This window comes from Typopeltis vanoorti, chromosome 9, assembly GCF_054136105.1.
Source record: "Typopeltis vanoorti isolate ZY-2024b chromosome 9, IOZ_Tvanoo_1.0, whole genome shotgun sequence".
Lineage (NCBI taxonomy): Eukaryota > Metazoa > Arthropoda > Arachnida > Uropygi > Thelyphonidae > Typopeltis > Typopeltis vanoorti.
Genome location: NC_143557.1, coordinates 69,237,562 through 69,254,357, shown reverse-complemented (window position 1 = coordinate 69,254,357; position 16,796 = coordinate 69,237,562). Strand labels below are relative to the sequence as shown.

The 16,796-nt window shown below is 34.8% G+C and overlaps 1 protein-coding gene across 1 annotated transcript in view; it reads left to right on the top strand.

Annotated features, from left to right (window-relative positions):
* The window catches only part of LOC150103130 (uncharacterized), a 607,032-nt gene that overhangs the window by 495,423 nt on the left and 94,813 nt on the right, over positions 1 to 16,796 (top strand). Inside the window, exon 27 of the mRNA XM_090397550.1 lies at positions 9,413 to 9,513. Coding sequence (XP_090253676.1) covers positions 9,413 to 9,513 — 101 coding nt within the window. The remainder of the gene's footprint in view (positions 1 to 9,412; positions 9,514 to 16,796) is intronic.

Here is a 16,796-nt window from a genome sequence, read left to right as displayed (position 1 = left end):
GCATTTCTCATTGAGAATGAGGAACAGTGAGAGACAATGAATTCACTATAAATGCTCACTACTCACCCAGTATCTTGTGATAGAAGGTAAATATATCATTTTGAACGAAATGTTTCATTAAAAAAAAAAATGAACAGCATCTCTCTCTCTCTCCAACCAGCTCAAGCTTTTGAATCCTGTTGTGGCATGAATGATATATAACATATCTCACTAACATATCTTTTAGGTGGAAGATGAATTTCATTGCTCATTGTTACACCATCACCCTGCTCACTAAATCCTTGAAGTTGCTTGAAAATAGTTCTGCTAGGTGTTTAGAACTGGTTTCTGGATTATTATATAGCAGGAGTGGCCAACTACACATCCTTTTGGAGCCAAAATAATTCCGGTAAGACTTAGAAGAGCCACAACCTTTGACCGATGTGCACACGCACTTATTGATTTTCACTAATTACACACCTAATTTTAAGGAGCTTACTAAGAAAATGGATACAAGGAAGGCCTCTACTAGTAAATAAGTAACTAAAATTATTGTGTTTTGACTTTAGAATTATTCTAATTGTTCAAAGTAAACTTCATTTAATGTGTTTCGAATTAAACTTTTTTATTGCAGTAATTTTTATTAATCCTGTTTTTCTCTCTCTCTTCTCTCTTTTTATAATTTGTTCCACTTTTTGTTGTCTCCTCTTCTCTTTTTGTTCATTTTTTACTGGTAGATTGTGAAGAGATGCGTGGCTCGTGAGCTTTATGCGGCTTGCAAGCCACGTTATAGCCACCCCTGTTATATGGGATGAGTTGGTTCACACTACCAGTGTTTTTATGTCATTGATTTGTCATTCATGACAAATCATAATATGTACTGTTTGGTTGCATGTATTTTTGTCTTGTAAGCCATGAGTTAATAGTACATCATCTACAAAATATATAGTTCTTATTATTCTATTGTTTATTTTCACTCCTGTATTTTATTAACTTTTTGTATTATTTGATCCATTATTATATTGAATATTGTTGGGCTAAAAGAGTCTCTTAAATTGTCTAGTGCCATTACTATTTTGTATCTCTTGACTTATTTTTTCTTGTGTTTTTATTATGCAGCTATTATTATCATATATTTCTTTAATTATTCATATTATGTTTTCTGATACTTTTCTTCTCTGCAATATTTCTATTACATCTTGAATTATTATTCTGTCAAATGCTTTTTCCAGATCTATAATGTTAGTAAGTGTAAAATTATGCACTTTGGCATGATTAGAGTTCCAGCAGCATATTATATTAATAGGGTTATGCTACAAGAAACTGAAGAGGCAAGGGATCTTGGTGTATTGGTGGATAAGAATATAAAGTTCAAAGGTCACATAGCAAAAGTTGCAAATACAACTCAGAGGAAAATTGCTATGTTGAAGCGAACCTTGACATGTAAGGATAAGGAAGTAATTTTGCCTCTTTATAAGGCTTTGATAAGACCACACTTGGATTACTGTGCACAGATTTAGTCTCCCAGGTTCCAAGGGGATAAAGAAGCTGTGGAAAGGGTGAAAAGAAGAGTTACGAAGATTATATCCAGATTATGGGATTTAGATTATGAGGACAGATTGCGAGTATGTGGATTACAGACTCTGGTTTGCAGGAGAAAGATGGGTGATATGATGGAGATCCATGAACTTTTGAATGGGTGTTATAGCATTTCAAATGATGAAATTTTTCGTTATATGGATGGCTGGGAGAGAACACGTGGGAGGGGGGGTCCATGGAAGTTAAGGTTGTTCTCTGTCAAGAAAGGGACACAGATAGCTGGTTGGGTAATTTACAGCCTCCCTCGATGAGTCCTTGACTCCCTGGAGGTCTTAAAAAGCATATGAATAGTTTCTTATTGTATTCTATTGTTTTCCTCTATCAATTGTCTGATTATGAATATTACATCTGTACATGATGCATCTTCTCTGAAAACCTTGTTGTTCATCTAATAAATTAATTTCCTTTATTTTGTTATTTAGGATTCTTGTTAGTATTTTTAATGATGTATTTAATAAATTTATCCCTTTGTAATTATTTTTTTTTACTCCTTTTATAAATTTTGGTATTGTTATACTTTTTTACCATTCTACTGGAATCTTATTTTGTATTTATTATTTGGTTGTATAGTATATTTAAACTCCAAATTATAATTTCTTTACCATTTTTTAATAATTCATTATTGATATTATCTAGACCTGGTGATTTCCTATTTTTCAATTTTTTAATTGCATTTTCAATCTCTGTTATTTCAGTTTTCGTTTCTGTTGTATTTATTTATTCTTCTTGATTTGTTTATTTACCTATATATAGTTCTACTTTTATTTCAACTGTTTGGTTGAAATAAAATATAAAGGTTTTTAAAATAATTTTCTAATTCCTCTATTTCTACTTTTAATGTTGGGATATATTCTGCTTCTTCCTTCTTTTGTGTATTAATAAATCTCCACATTTGTTTCTTTATGCCATAGAAATAATGTTCAGGTCCTTTTGTATATGATTCCCAAAATTGATTTTTTTCTTTCTATTTTCTTTTGATTAACTATATTTCTTATTTATTTATATTAGTTCCAATTATCTGTTGTTTTCATTTGTAGATATTTTTGATATTTTTCTTTCTTGTAAAGCTCACGAGCCACGCATCTCTTCACAATCTACCAGTAAAAAATGAACAAAAAGAGAAGAGGAGACAATTTCTCTCTTGTAACGCTCACGAGCCACGCATCTCTTCACAATCTACCAGTAAAAAATGAACAAAAAGAGAAGAGGAGACAACAAAAAGTGGAACAAATTGAAGCCTTTGGCTCTTCATATATCTAATTCTTTTGTTAATATTTTTATTTCTTCGTTAAACCATGGAGTCCATCTTCTTGATTTTGTTATTCTTTTTTTTACTCTGAATACTTCTGTTGCAGTTATATTTGTTTTAAAAATCTTCCATTATCTTCTGCATGTTGTTTGCACCTTAATGGGTTATCTTGGAACTTTTGTTTTAATCTATTGTAGTATGTTTTTATACTTAATTCTTTTAATAATTCCACTTTAAATTTTATTTCGGCATTGTGTTGATTTTCTTTAGATTTTATTTTCCCCCATTTCTTGTAAAGTCTTAGTTTACATATAAACAGATTATGATCACTTCCAATTTCTGCTGATGTTAACTCTCCACATCTTCTCCTCATGGATGTATTACTTTGTTACATATAATATAATCTATTATTGATTCCTGTTCTCTTGTGTTTCCAAAAGTTATTTAATACTGCTTTTTTTGTTATAAAATGTATTCACTATTTTTAACTTATTATTTGCACAGAATTGTATCAGTGTTTCTCCATTATTGTTTATTATTTCTTCATTAAATCTTTAGATAATTTCATTTATTGGTATATTTCCTATTCTTATATTTAAGTCATCATCATCAATATCATCATCAAATTCTTGCCATGTACCCTCAAGGGGTGTACAGGATATGATAGTACTACATGAAAAATTTATATCATTACTAACTTCCTATCTACAATTTTCCTCCAAATCAGACTGTTGAATCAAGACTCCAACGTTATCAGATCTTATATATCTATCGTCTAAGGCACTTTGTACCGTAGTAATCCACCTATATCTTGGTCTTCCTCTGAGTCATTTTCCTGCAAACCTGGCAGAGAACACTTGTTTTGCTAATCTTTACTCACTCGTTCTTCTGTTTAAGTGACCATACCACCTGAGATTAGCTCTGCTAATGCATTTCTGGATACTGACAATGTCAAGTTCTTCCCTAATATCCTTGCTTTTAATATGATATTGCCATTGATGCCATCTGTTCATGCCTCTAGTCTTTCTCAGGACTCTCATATCTCCGGTCTCTTGTCTTTGGTCAAGTGTTTTACTTCTGACTCAGCTCTCAGATCCATAAGTTAAAACTGGTTTGAACACTGTCTTGTATACAGCTAATTTAGTGTTCCGTCTAATTTCTCTCTTATTCCATATGAATTTATTCAATTGACTTCCTACCATACCAGTTTCAGATTTCTTTCAGATTTGTTGATTCTGTTGTCTATTTCCATATTTAATTTACCATCTTCCCTAAAAATCATCCTAAGCAGCTGAAATGTTTTACTTGTTCCACAGGTTCTCCGTTCACAACGCAGTTGACATTTTCAGTGATTCTGCCTATTTTCATTGTCTGTGTCTTTTTATTGCTGACCTTCATACCATATCTATTACAACAGTTATTCAATTTAGTCAGAGAATCTTGCAGACTTGTAGCGGATTTATTTAGAAGTATAACATCGTCCGCATAAAGCAAAGAGCTGACATTAACATCTAAAATTTTGATATCATGTTTAATACCACTTTCCTTCATAATGTGATCAATATAGATAATGAATAACAGAGAGGATAATGTACATCCTTGTCTCACACCAGATTTAACATTAAACCATCTTCATGTACTTTCTTCAATTCTAACTGCTGACTTACAACTCAAATAAAGACTAAGTATTGCTTGATATAATGCCCCATTGACACCATATAACTGTAGTGTATTGAATAGCTTCTTTCTTGGCACCTTGTCATATGCCTTTTCCAGATCCACAAAACTTAAATACAGATCTTTGTTATATTTCCATGATTCCTCAAGTATTTGTTGTAAAGATCTGATCCTGACAGCCTCTATTTGGCCTGAATCAAGCTTGTTCTTCACCAAGCTTTTCGTCCACAATTCTTCTTGACCGTTTCTCAAGGATACCTGCATGAATCTTGCCAGGAACACTCAGTAAGAAAATACCTCTGTAATTCTCACATTCAGTTTTATTTCCCTTTTTATATATGGGTATTATGAGAGCTCTACTCCAATCATCGGGAATTCATCCCTCTGTCCAGGCCTTCTGAACTATGCAGTGCAGCCACTGTAAGACTTTTATACCACCACACTTCAGCATTTCGGGTTCGAATATCATCTACTCCTGCTGCCCTTTCCACATTCCAAGCCTTTGATGGCTTTTTCTACTTCAAGTATATATATATATATATATATATATATATATATTCCTGACTGCATGCCTTGTCAATACTTTTTACCACTGTGCTGTCATCACTGCTTGTTTCATTTAGCAAGTTTTCAAAGTAATTACTCCATACTTCAAGGATATCTCCTGTTTTGAAGTCACCTTTATCATCTCTAATTCCTTTTACAGCACTCTTTTCTCCATTTCTGAGCTTCTTCAACAACCTTACGGATTATCTTACCACCTTGTTGTAAGTCTTCATAGAAAGCTGTTTGTTTTCTTTTCTTCCTTCTTCTGGGGCAGTACTGTAATTATATTTATTTTACTTCCATCTGCTTTTATTCTAGCTGTTAATATTCTTTCGTTTATATATTTATATTTTGCTATATTTTTATTTAACCCTTTATGTATTACTATTCCTACTCCATCTTCAACTCTGTTTTTTTACTCCACTTTATATAAATACAGGTATCCCTTGCTTACTGTGGATTTGATTATCGCAGCAAAATTAATTGCGGCAATCCCTTGATATACGCAGCAAGAGTTTTGATTAACGCACCTTTAAATTTACATTGCAAAATCATGCTCACGCCATGAGGCTGCTAGCCTCGTGGTCATCCAAATTTTCTTGATCTGTGTGAGAATGTGAAAGTTTTATTTTTCCCACCAAATACAACATCATTGCTACAACCCATGGATATGGGCGTCATTGCAACTTTCAAAGCCTATTTTCTTAAAAAGAAATTCTCAAAGGCAGTAGAAACAACAACGGGAGAAAATGCGATTACGCTCCACGAATTTTGGAAAAAATTTAACATTAAACACACAATTGAGAACCTTCTTGACTCGTGGGAGCAAATGTCTTCTTGTTGCATGAAAGCTGTTTGGAAAAACCTTCTGCCAGAATGCGCAAATGACTTAGGATGTTTTCAAAATCCTGTGAACAACGTGATCAACGAAATCATTTCAAGTGGTGAAGACCTGAGTTTTGATGGTGTTGATGCAGAAGATGTTAAAGAATTATTGGATTCAAATTCAAAAGATTTCAGTGACAACGATCTTCTTGAAATTGAACAACGCACATATGAAGATAATGAAGAAATGGAATGTGAAGATGAGGTTCCAAAGGAAATAACTGGATGGAATATTTCGCAGTTTAGAATCGCTTAAGCAGCAAGTAATGGATACGGATCCAGATGTTAATCGAAGAATTCTTGTTTGCCGAGGTCTGGAGAGTCATTTTATTTGTTATTATAGAATTTATGCTGATAAGAAAAAAACTAAAACTGTTCAAACTCCTCTTGATAGCTTCTTTTGATTAAAAAAAATTGCAGTAACTAATGTAGGTACAAGTATTTATTAAACATTTACTTTGCATTCATTTTTTATCTTTCCTAAAAGAGTACGATATGAAACGAACTCTTAGTACAGTAATCGATCAAGGACAAATTGTACTTTTTACCATTGATTATTAGATTTGATTAATGCAATTTTGATATATGCAGTAACATCGAGGGATTAATTAACCGCATTAATCGAGGGATACCTGTATATAGTCTTGTATATTCATTGTTCCATTTTTTTTTTTTTTTTTTTTTTTTTCCCCTTTGGTTATGCTGCATACTTTAATGTTTCTTTTGGCTATTTCTTGTATAAGTTCTTCCTCTTTTCCATTAATCGCTCTTACATTCCATGTTGCCAGTTTTATTATTCTGTATCTTTTCCATTTCTGATCGATATCCAATTTTTCCATCTGATTCATGTTTGTCTTGGTTTCTCGAGCAGTATTGTATTACATTCAATGACAGATTGCTAACCCAATCATCAGATGCCTCCCATCATAACCGAGAATATTGATACAACCTTCATGCCTTTTGGAAGATCAAGCTTCCAACATACTTCACCTATATCTCCGATTCACCTCTCCACCGTGATGAGGAGTGGGTAGGATTTAAATGAAGGATGCTAGTCAAAACATGACATCTTTTAATGTGGGAATATAGGTGCACTACTAAGGCAATATAGTAGTGCACCTATATGTTATCTTGGCAGGAACAACTGCAATTCTAAAACAACTCAATTTTCACTCTATGCAAAGCCTTGGTGAAACCCTGAGTACCAAGCAGTGAGAAAGATCAAGATAGAGAAGTATGTTTCATAAATATCCTGCCACATCCAATGTCATAGCTTTTAAACATCCTTGTGCCAAAGTGCATTGTATTAGATGTTCAAGTTAAAAACAATTTTGGATCCAATTACATAATCTATTAATCAAATAACCAGTTCAAAAAATATATAAGACAAGATCTGGAAAAGGAAGTTAGAAATAGAACACACCATTTGTCCACCATGGAACATAATCGATGTGTTGTTGCTGAACCCAAAACCACTGCAGATACTCTGGGGTCTCAGCAGCAGCAGCTAAACTTTTCTACATATGGGCTGGAGCTGTACAATGAGCTATTCATTAAGGAGGAACTACAAAGAATTCTTTTACTCCCTCATGCCTGTGCAGTAGGGCCTGATAACATCCATTATGAGATGATAAAACATCTTTCATTATTTTCTACATATGGGCTGGAGCTGTACAATGAGCTATTCATTAAGGAGGAACTACAAAGAATTCTTTTACTCCCTCATGCCTGTGCAGTAGGGCCTGATAACATCCATTATGAGATGATAAAACATTTTTCATTATTTTCTAACAGATCTCCTTCTGTTATTATACAACATAATAAATTTAGTTTAATCCTTTATCCAAGTGTGAGCAAACAAAGTTTGCACCTGAAAGTATCTTCAGGACTGGGGTAAAGTGGTACAACACTGGGCAACTCGTTGCAAAGGTGGAGTAAGCTAACATCACTCCTATCTCAGTATCTCCCATAATGCAAAACATATCTCCTTGCGGATATGTATAATGTTATGCATTAAGGGAAGTTCCACTATCCAGACTAGTTTTGACCTTTATTCAGGTCTCTTCAGTGGGAGCCAGGCCCAAGTGGAGATACCAGGCAGAAGCATTAGCAAGGTGATCTCTACCTATAGGAGTTGCCAAACGGTGTGCCACCTTTTTATTAAATTACTCTGGATTTAGAGAAAGATGTTGAAAGTTTCTTTTTCACTTGGTTACTATAATAAATTTAGTTTAATCCTTTATCCAAGTGTGAGCAAACAAAGTTTGTGCCTGAAAATATCTTCAGGACTGAATATGGTGTTGTATTACCTTACTGGGGTAAGGTAGGTGTTGTACTACCTTACTCTAGTAAGGTAGTACAACACCGGGCAACTCCTTGCAAAGGTGGACCAAGCTAACAACACTCCTATCCGAATATCTCCCATAATGCAAAACACATCTCCTTGCGGATATGTATAATATTATGCATTAAGGGATTGGCCACTACCCAGACTAGTTTTGACCTTTATTCAGGTCTCTTCAGTGGGAGCCAGGCCCAAGTGGAGATACCAGGCAGAAGCATTAGCAAGGTCATCTCTACCTATAGGAGTTGCCAAACGGTGTGCCACCTTTTTATTAAATTACTCTGGATTTAGAGAAAGATGTTGAAAGTTTATTTTTCACTTGGTTAGACTATAATAAATTTAGTTTAATCCTTTATCCAAGTGTGAGCAAAGTTTGCACCTGAAAGTATCTTCAGGACTGGGGTAGGGTGGTACAACACTGGGCAACTCGTGTTGTACAACACTGGGCAACTTGCTCCACCTTGTAAAGGTGGAGCAAGCTAACATCACTCCTATCTCAGTATCTCCCATAATGCAAAAGGCTCCCACTGAAGAGACCTCAATAAAGGTCGAGACTAGTCTGGGTAGTGGCCTTTCCCTTAATGCATAACATTATACATATCTCCAAGGAGATGTGTTTTGTATTATGGGAGATACTGAGATAGGAGTGATGTTATCTTCCTCCACCTTTGCAACAAGTTGCCCAGTGTTGTACCACCTTACCCTAGTCCTGAAGATACTTTCAGGTGCAAACTTTGTTTCCTCACACTTGGATAAAGGATTAAACTAAATTTATTATAGTTTATTGATCCAATAGAAACCTTTAGCAATGTGTTTGAAGTCTTGGTTGTGGAAAATAAATTCGTTTCTGTATTTAATTTCTACAAATAAGCCAGCAGTAAATATTCTATGATTTAACAAAGGATATTGGTTAATATTAAAAGTTTCCAGGAATCGTTCGATTAGACTACTAGTCTCTCTCTCAGCTAAACAAATTTCTCGAAGGCATTCATTCTTGGACTTTTATGTAGCATTTAACAGTATTCTTATATTATGAAACAATTTGCTAAAGAAAAATAACTTTATTTACAGTGACTTTTAATAAGTACCATTGCAGATGATTTAACTTCAATAACAAATACAATTTTTATTAGAATTCATGATGAAAATCCATCAGAACCTCTACCTCTTGGTTATTCTTCTCAGAAATTTAATTTCTGCATCTCATATGTTGGTGAAGAAAAGGTCCCAAATGGTAAGTCTATGTGCAGTATTCTTGCTTTAAATGAATTAAACAATGTTTGCTGTTCTTAAATACTCAAAAACTAGTATATGGTCATTATTACACACACACATTGTCTACTTTATTATTTTAAGCCAAGATATATGTTTTCTAAAAGTGTTTTTCTGCTTGCTAATAAAATTAATGTGTGAGCCAATTTATGCAAAATGTTTTTAAATGCTGTTATAGAGAATAATACTACTTTGAATTTAGTACTGTTTTTTTTGTTAGATAGAGCAATGTTAGATAGAATAGGCAGCCAGGAGAGAGGGGTGCTTCTCACTGTTTCCGCTAATTGTGTGCATGGTAGAGTTTAGCTGGGTTTCTATAATGTTAGTGTGTGTACCCCTTTCCCAGACAGGGGCACAATATTCTGCTGCAGAGAATGCGAAGGCTAGTGCAGACAACCTTAGGACTTCTAACCACAACCCCAGGTTGTTCCAACAAGCCTTGAAATGATATTATTTCTGGTTTTAATTTTATTGGAGTGGTTGATGATGTGCCTTTTATAGGTTAGGCTTCTGTCCAGGCTCACTCCATGGTATTTTGGGTGAAGCTCATGTTCTACCATTTTCCACATAAAGAAAGGTTGAGTTGTCGATTCGCCTCTGCATTGTACAGGTGAAATACTGAGGACACTGTTTTCGTTCGATTTGGCTTCAAGTATCACTGCTTGAAGTACTCTTCCAGGGTGTTCAGGTCTGTATTCAAGGTGATTCTAGGTTGGTAAAGGAGGTGGATTGATGTAAGATCGCTAGGTCATCGGCATACATTTACTTGCTTGATCTGGTATGAGGTAGATCATACACGTAGATATTAAAAAGTATAGGGGATAACACAGAGCCCTGAGGACTCTGTGTTATGTGAAGGAATCTGGGCCTGCTCTTTTTTCCACCAATATGGACCCGGATCTTTCTGTTGGAGAGAATAGATTCAAAAAGTTGTAAAGTTTTTTTACACTTTATAATATTTCCTAGTTTTAGGAGGAGGCCCCTGATCCAGACAGTGTCATAAGCAGATGTTAGGTCAATGAAAGTGGCTTCATATTTAAGTTTCTTCTGGAAGCCTGCTTCAATTTGAGTTGTCATGACCTGGTCACAGCAACTTCTTCCTCTCCTGAAGCTAGCTTGTTCAGTAGGGAGTGCTCTTTCGATGAGTGGTGAAATTCTTTTAAGGAGAATTCTTTCAAAGAGCTTAAAGGTGGTGCAAAGCAAGGCGATAGGTCGTAGGTTTTTCATATCATTTGGATCTTTCCCTGGTTTAGGCATGGCAATTATTTTGGCTTCCCGCCATAGCTTTGGTAATTTACCAGTCATGATGATTTCTGAGAAAAGGGCAGCCAGCCATGTTTGGCCATGTTGACCAAGATGCTCTAGGAACTAAGGGAGTATACAATCCACTCCTGCAGCTTTGCCATTCTTGGTAAGTTTTAAGGCTATTTGTACATCTTCCCGAGATACTAGGTGTACTAGTTCAGGAAGCTCGGGTTCCATCTTCAGGATTTGTCTGATGGAAGTTTGAACAGCAATTTTTCTGGTAAAGCTGGGATGAATCTTGGAGGTTTTCAGTAAATGGTTAGCCATTTGATCAGGAGTTATCTCTGTTGTTTTGTGTGTCGTTGACGCTACTCCACCTGATTTTCTCAGAAGTGACCAGCTTCTCCGACTAGATGTGATGAAATAGTGTTCATTTCGGGAAGGCTGTCTCAATCACCCCCCCCCCCCTCTCTCAGGGGTGTACAGGATATTATGATAGTATTACATGAAGAACTTAAATCATTATTAACTTCTTACAAACAATTTTCCTCCAAATCAAACTGTTACCTGTCAACACTCCACCATTATCAGATCTTATATTTCTGTCTTCTATGATGCTTTTTACTGTATCAATCTACCTATTTCTGGGTCTTTTTCCTGCCAACCTGGCAGAGAACACTTATTTTACTAATATTTCCTCTCCCATTCTATGATCATACCACCTGAGGTTAGCTCTGCTAACACATTCCTGGATGTTAACAATGCCAAGCTCTTTCTTAAATATGATATTGCCATTGATGCTATCTGCTCATGCTCCTTATCATGTAGATTGTACTGCAGCTTGTTTCTTTGTATATATGATGACCTTCATTGAAGGTCAAAACATCGAGTGATTATTTTGGTTATTATTAATCTTTATCAGGACTCATATCTGTGGTGTCTCTAGTCTTTGATCAATTGTCTATTTCCATATTTAATTTACCATTTTTACTAACATTCACAATGCAGTTGATATTTTCAGTGCTTCTGCCTATTTCCATTGTATCTGTCTTTTTATTGCTGACCTTCATACCATATCTATTACAACAGTTATTCAGTTTAGTCAGGGAATCTTGCAGACTTGTAGCAGATTTATTTAGAAATATAACATCATCCCTATAAAGCAAAGAGCTGAGATTAATATCTCCAATTTTGATAAGTTTAATACCACTTTCCTTCATAATGTGATCCATATAGATAATGAATAACAGAGGGGATAATGTACATCCTTGTCTCACACCAGATTTAACATTAAACCATCTTCATGTACTTCAATTGTAGCTGCTGACTTACAAGTCAAATAAAGACTACATTGCTTGATATAATGCCCCATTGATACCATATAACTGTAGCGTTTTGAATAGTTTTTCTCTTGGTATCTTGTCATATGCCTTTTCCATATCTACAACACTTACAGATCTTCATTATATTCCCAAGATTTCTTGACTATTGGTCTTAAAGTGAAAATCTGATCATCCTGACAATCTCAATCTCTATTTGGCCTGAATCCAGCTTGTTTTACACTAAATTTCCCTTCCACCTTTGTTCTTAGCTGTTTCTCAAGTATACTTGCATAAATTTTACCAGTAACAGTCAGTAGGGAAATACCCAATATTTCCCTACTATAATTCTCATATTCAGTTTTATTCTCCTTTTTATATGTTGGTACTCTACTCCAATCATCTGGAATTCATCCCTCTGTCCAGGCCTTCTGAACTATGCAGGCTGCCACTCTAAGACTTTTCACTTTCCAGCTGCCTTTCCACATTTCAAGCTTTTGATGGCTTCTTCTGCTTCAAGTATGGATATGTATTCCTGAGTGCATACCTGTTGAGTGTTTTTTTTACCACTGTGCTATCACTGATTGTTTCATTTGACAATTTTTCAAAGTAATTACTCGATACATCAAGAATATTTGTTTTCATGTCACCTTTATCATCTCTAATTCCTTTTACAGCATTCTTTCCTCCATTTCTGACCTTTTTTCAACAGCTTCCAGAATATCTTGCCACTTTATTGATATTTATTTTCTATGTTCTTACCAAAGTCTTCCCATGGATTTTGTTCATCTAGTTTTATGCAATTTGTAGCTTTCTTACATTTGTCTCTGTATTCTCTAAGAGCACAAGCCGACTGATTTGCCAGGAACTTTTGATATGCCTTTTTTATTTTCTTTCACTGCCTTTTTAACTTCCTGTGTCCACCATGAAGTTCTGATTTTGCTATCATTGCAGACAACTTCACCACATGCCTCTTTGGCTGAATCAGTCAATGTTTTCTTCAGGATTTGCCACTGAATCTTTAAAGTTTGGTTCCTGTTTTCTTACTCTGTCATTTTTTCTTGAATAATGTTGTGTATTTTAGTCTTCAGTTCGCATCTAAGAGATGCTCAACTTTTATTTGCTTTATAACATTTCTTAAATGTTCTCTTTTTCAATATGAAATTCAATTTTATCCTGTTCAAGACTAAATGGTGATCACTTTCAATTTCAAATCTTCTGTACACTCTGGTGTCCTGCACCATTGAAAAAATATCACTATCAACAATAACATAGTCAATGAGACTTTTCTTATTCCTTGCCTCTTCTTGCCATGTGCACATTTTTATGTTGGAAAACCTTCTGTGGAACCATAGGCACAAATAAGTCTCATTGTTCGGTTCCCTCATTCTGATATTTGTCCATATCACTCTACTTGATATTGCCTGCCTGCCATTCGAGAAGATTAGCCTCATATTTAGTGTTGAATACTATATCTACTCCTTTTCCTTGATTGTCGTTGCCTGAATATAACATTTTGTATTTATTGCTCAGAAAGATCTCACCAGTTTCTGTCTTTTTTGTTTCAATCACCCCTATTATGTCAATCTGGTACTTATCCAGTTCCTCAGCTAGCTCCATTTCTGTGTTCATGCTTCTTATATTGATAGTACTGATCTTGAACTTGGTTATGTTGAGTTGGGATGTGTTTCAGGATTTGTTCTAGTAGCTGACTTTTTGCTGTTTGCCCTGGTTCTCTGGTGAAAGCAATGGAGGCTTTGTTTAACCGGACGACACCTAAGCCGGAATGAAATTCTATCATGTTGTACCATCATTTTTTATTTTGGTTTAAGCCAATAAGAATACAATTATGTCGACTGAATCCCAAATTTTCAGTCCATCCTCGTTTGTTCACTATCCAGGTAGATTCCTGTTGGGCATCTACCTAATGCACAATCCAAACCTTCACCACGAGAAGGTTTGGATTGGACATTAGGTCAGAACCCCTGGTTGGTTCTCCGCATTCCTTTAAAGGCTATGTGGAGATCTTCTCTCAGTTATGCAGCTTTGACCCTTAAGCAACCCTCATATAAGTTACTCATATAAGTATATATATAAATTAAAACAAACCAGTATGGATGGTGGCCAATAAAAGCTGAAAAATTACTTAGTCCTAAAGTCAGCATTTGTTGGATGGCACACATTCAGCCCACTTAGTTCAAGTTTTCAGGAAACCCCTGACTTCAGGACTCTAAGCAATTTTTCAGCTTTTATTGGCCACCATCCATACTGGTATGTTTTTTAATTTATATGAGTAACTTTGTGTGTATGTGTGTGTGTGTGATAGAAAGAGAGAACATGTTGCTCTCTAGTTTAATTTTGTAACTTAATAGATACTAATAATAACAGGACTCTAGCTTTGTAGCAAGGTTTTTTTTTCACTAGAGGTCAGGCCAATAATAGTTTTAACGGTTGACCAGTAACTTTAGCTTACCATGTAGATTGTAGAGCAGCTTGTTTCTTTGTATATATGATGACGTTAATGTGAAGGTCAGAACTTCGAGTGATTATTTTGGATTATTAAGACTCTGCTTGTTTAATTCTTTAACAAGGACCACTTTTTTCATTATCTGTATGTTGGCTTCCTGTTTTATGATTCAAAAATGTTCTCCAAATCTTCCTTAGGAGAGTCTTCTGTGGGACCATAGGCACAAATAAGTTTCTTTTTCCCCATTTCAAAGATTGTCCACATTACTCTACTTGAAATTGCCTTCCAAACAAGAAGATTATCTTTGTGTTGTGTTGAATGCTAATTCTGCGCCTTCCTCTTAGTTTGATTATTATTGCCTGAATATAATGTCCTATACTTTTTATTTAGTAGGATTTCATATAAGTATACATACTTAAATGATGAGGCTTAACTGCATTTATTTTTAGTATTTGTGATTATACATGGAAATTGATCATCAAAACATGGAGCAGAGTTTGTGAGTTTTTAACACCTTTGCCAGACATCATCTAGGTTACATCTTTCTTAGGAACATTCTAACTAAAACCACTAGTCAGGTGTGTTTTAATATTCATGCCATTTGCATTAAATTTTACGACATTTTAAAGTAACTATTTTAACAGTCACACAAGTTAATGCTGAGATTTGTATCCATTACACATTTTGAAGAAGTATCAAGAGAACTTCTGAAATAAGTACCCTGAGAATCAGGTCAGGTATAAGACCATTAGTTATGTGACTTTTTTCCGACCCTCAGTGTTCAGAACATGTTGATTACATAATTAGACCTGTTTTTGGTTGTTTGCATGCATATATAACTCTTTTACTGTAGTCTCTCTGGTTAGAAATCCTTATTATTCTTTACTTCTGGTTGTGCATCTTATGAAACAAAGATATGGTACAAACATGTATTAAAAACCAACCATATGAACAAACATTTTGGATTTTCAGATGGGTTATTTTTTTTAGCTTCTAAGAAACATTTTTGACACATATACTGTGTCCAAAAGTATATACTCATTAAAATAGCAATGTACTGATCACTGTTCTTTTAGTGGGGGTAAACTGCTTACAAAACAAAATAATTTAATAAAAAAAATAATAACATAATAAAAACAATAATAACAACAAAATAATTTGTCACAACTTTTTAGACCTTCAAAAAGCTTTTGACTCAATATGGCATGAGGCATTATGGAAAATTTGAGAATATTATGGTATAGACAATAAAATCATTAGGATTATTAAATCTCTTTACTCCTCATCTGATATGAGAATTGAAATTAAAAATTACAGCAGTGAACTGTTCTGGGCAGAACGGAGGGTAAGATGGGGATGCATCTTGTCACCTCTTCTTTTTGATTGTTTTCTGGAATATGTCATAGATGAAGCTCTTCATGAATATGACGCTAGAATAGTAGTTGGCGGACTAAGAATAAACAACTTACATTTTGCAGACGATATCGATCTTCTGGCAGAAAGTGAAGAAGAATTACAAGCGATAACCAGCCGCATTTTCGGAACATTAAAAAAATTTTTAAAATATGGATTATACATAAACCTGCAAAAAACAAAAATAATGATAACCTCAAAAGCAGACATTGAACCCTTATAGATACAAATTGACAAACAAATTGAGATCACTTATCTAGGAAGGAAGCATGCTGAGACAACTGTAGCCCTACAAAAGTTAAAACCATTGTGGAGAGATAACAGAATAGCAATCACAACCAGACTAAGATTAATTGATCTTGGTGAATTCTATCCTCTTGTATGGTTGTGAGGCCTGGACTTTATTGAGGGAAGATGAGAGGGGACTCCTGTCTTTTGAAATGAAAACTTACAGAAGACGCTTGAGAATTCCCTATACTGCTCACGAAACCAATGAAAATGTTTGGAAACTGATTAATTTAATAGAGGGGAAAAAAAAGGAAAATATTCTGACAGTCATCAGAAGAAGACAGATGAAATAGTTCAGACATGTGGAGAGGGCTAATGGCATTCCAAAGCAAACATTAGAAGGAATTGTTCCGGGATCAATGGACAAATTCCTCCCTTTCTCAACTGACATCAAGAACAAGAGACCGAGATAATTGGAGGAGGATAACAAAGAGCATCATCTACCAGCCATGAATGATCCAACGGTCCATTTAGGACTATGGGAGAGAAAAAGAAACTGCTTACATCATGATA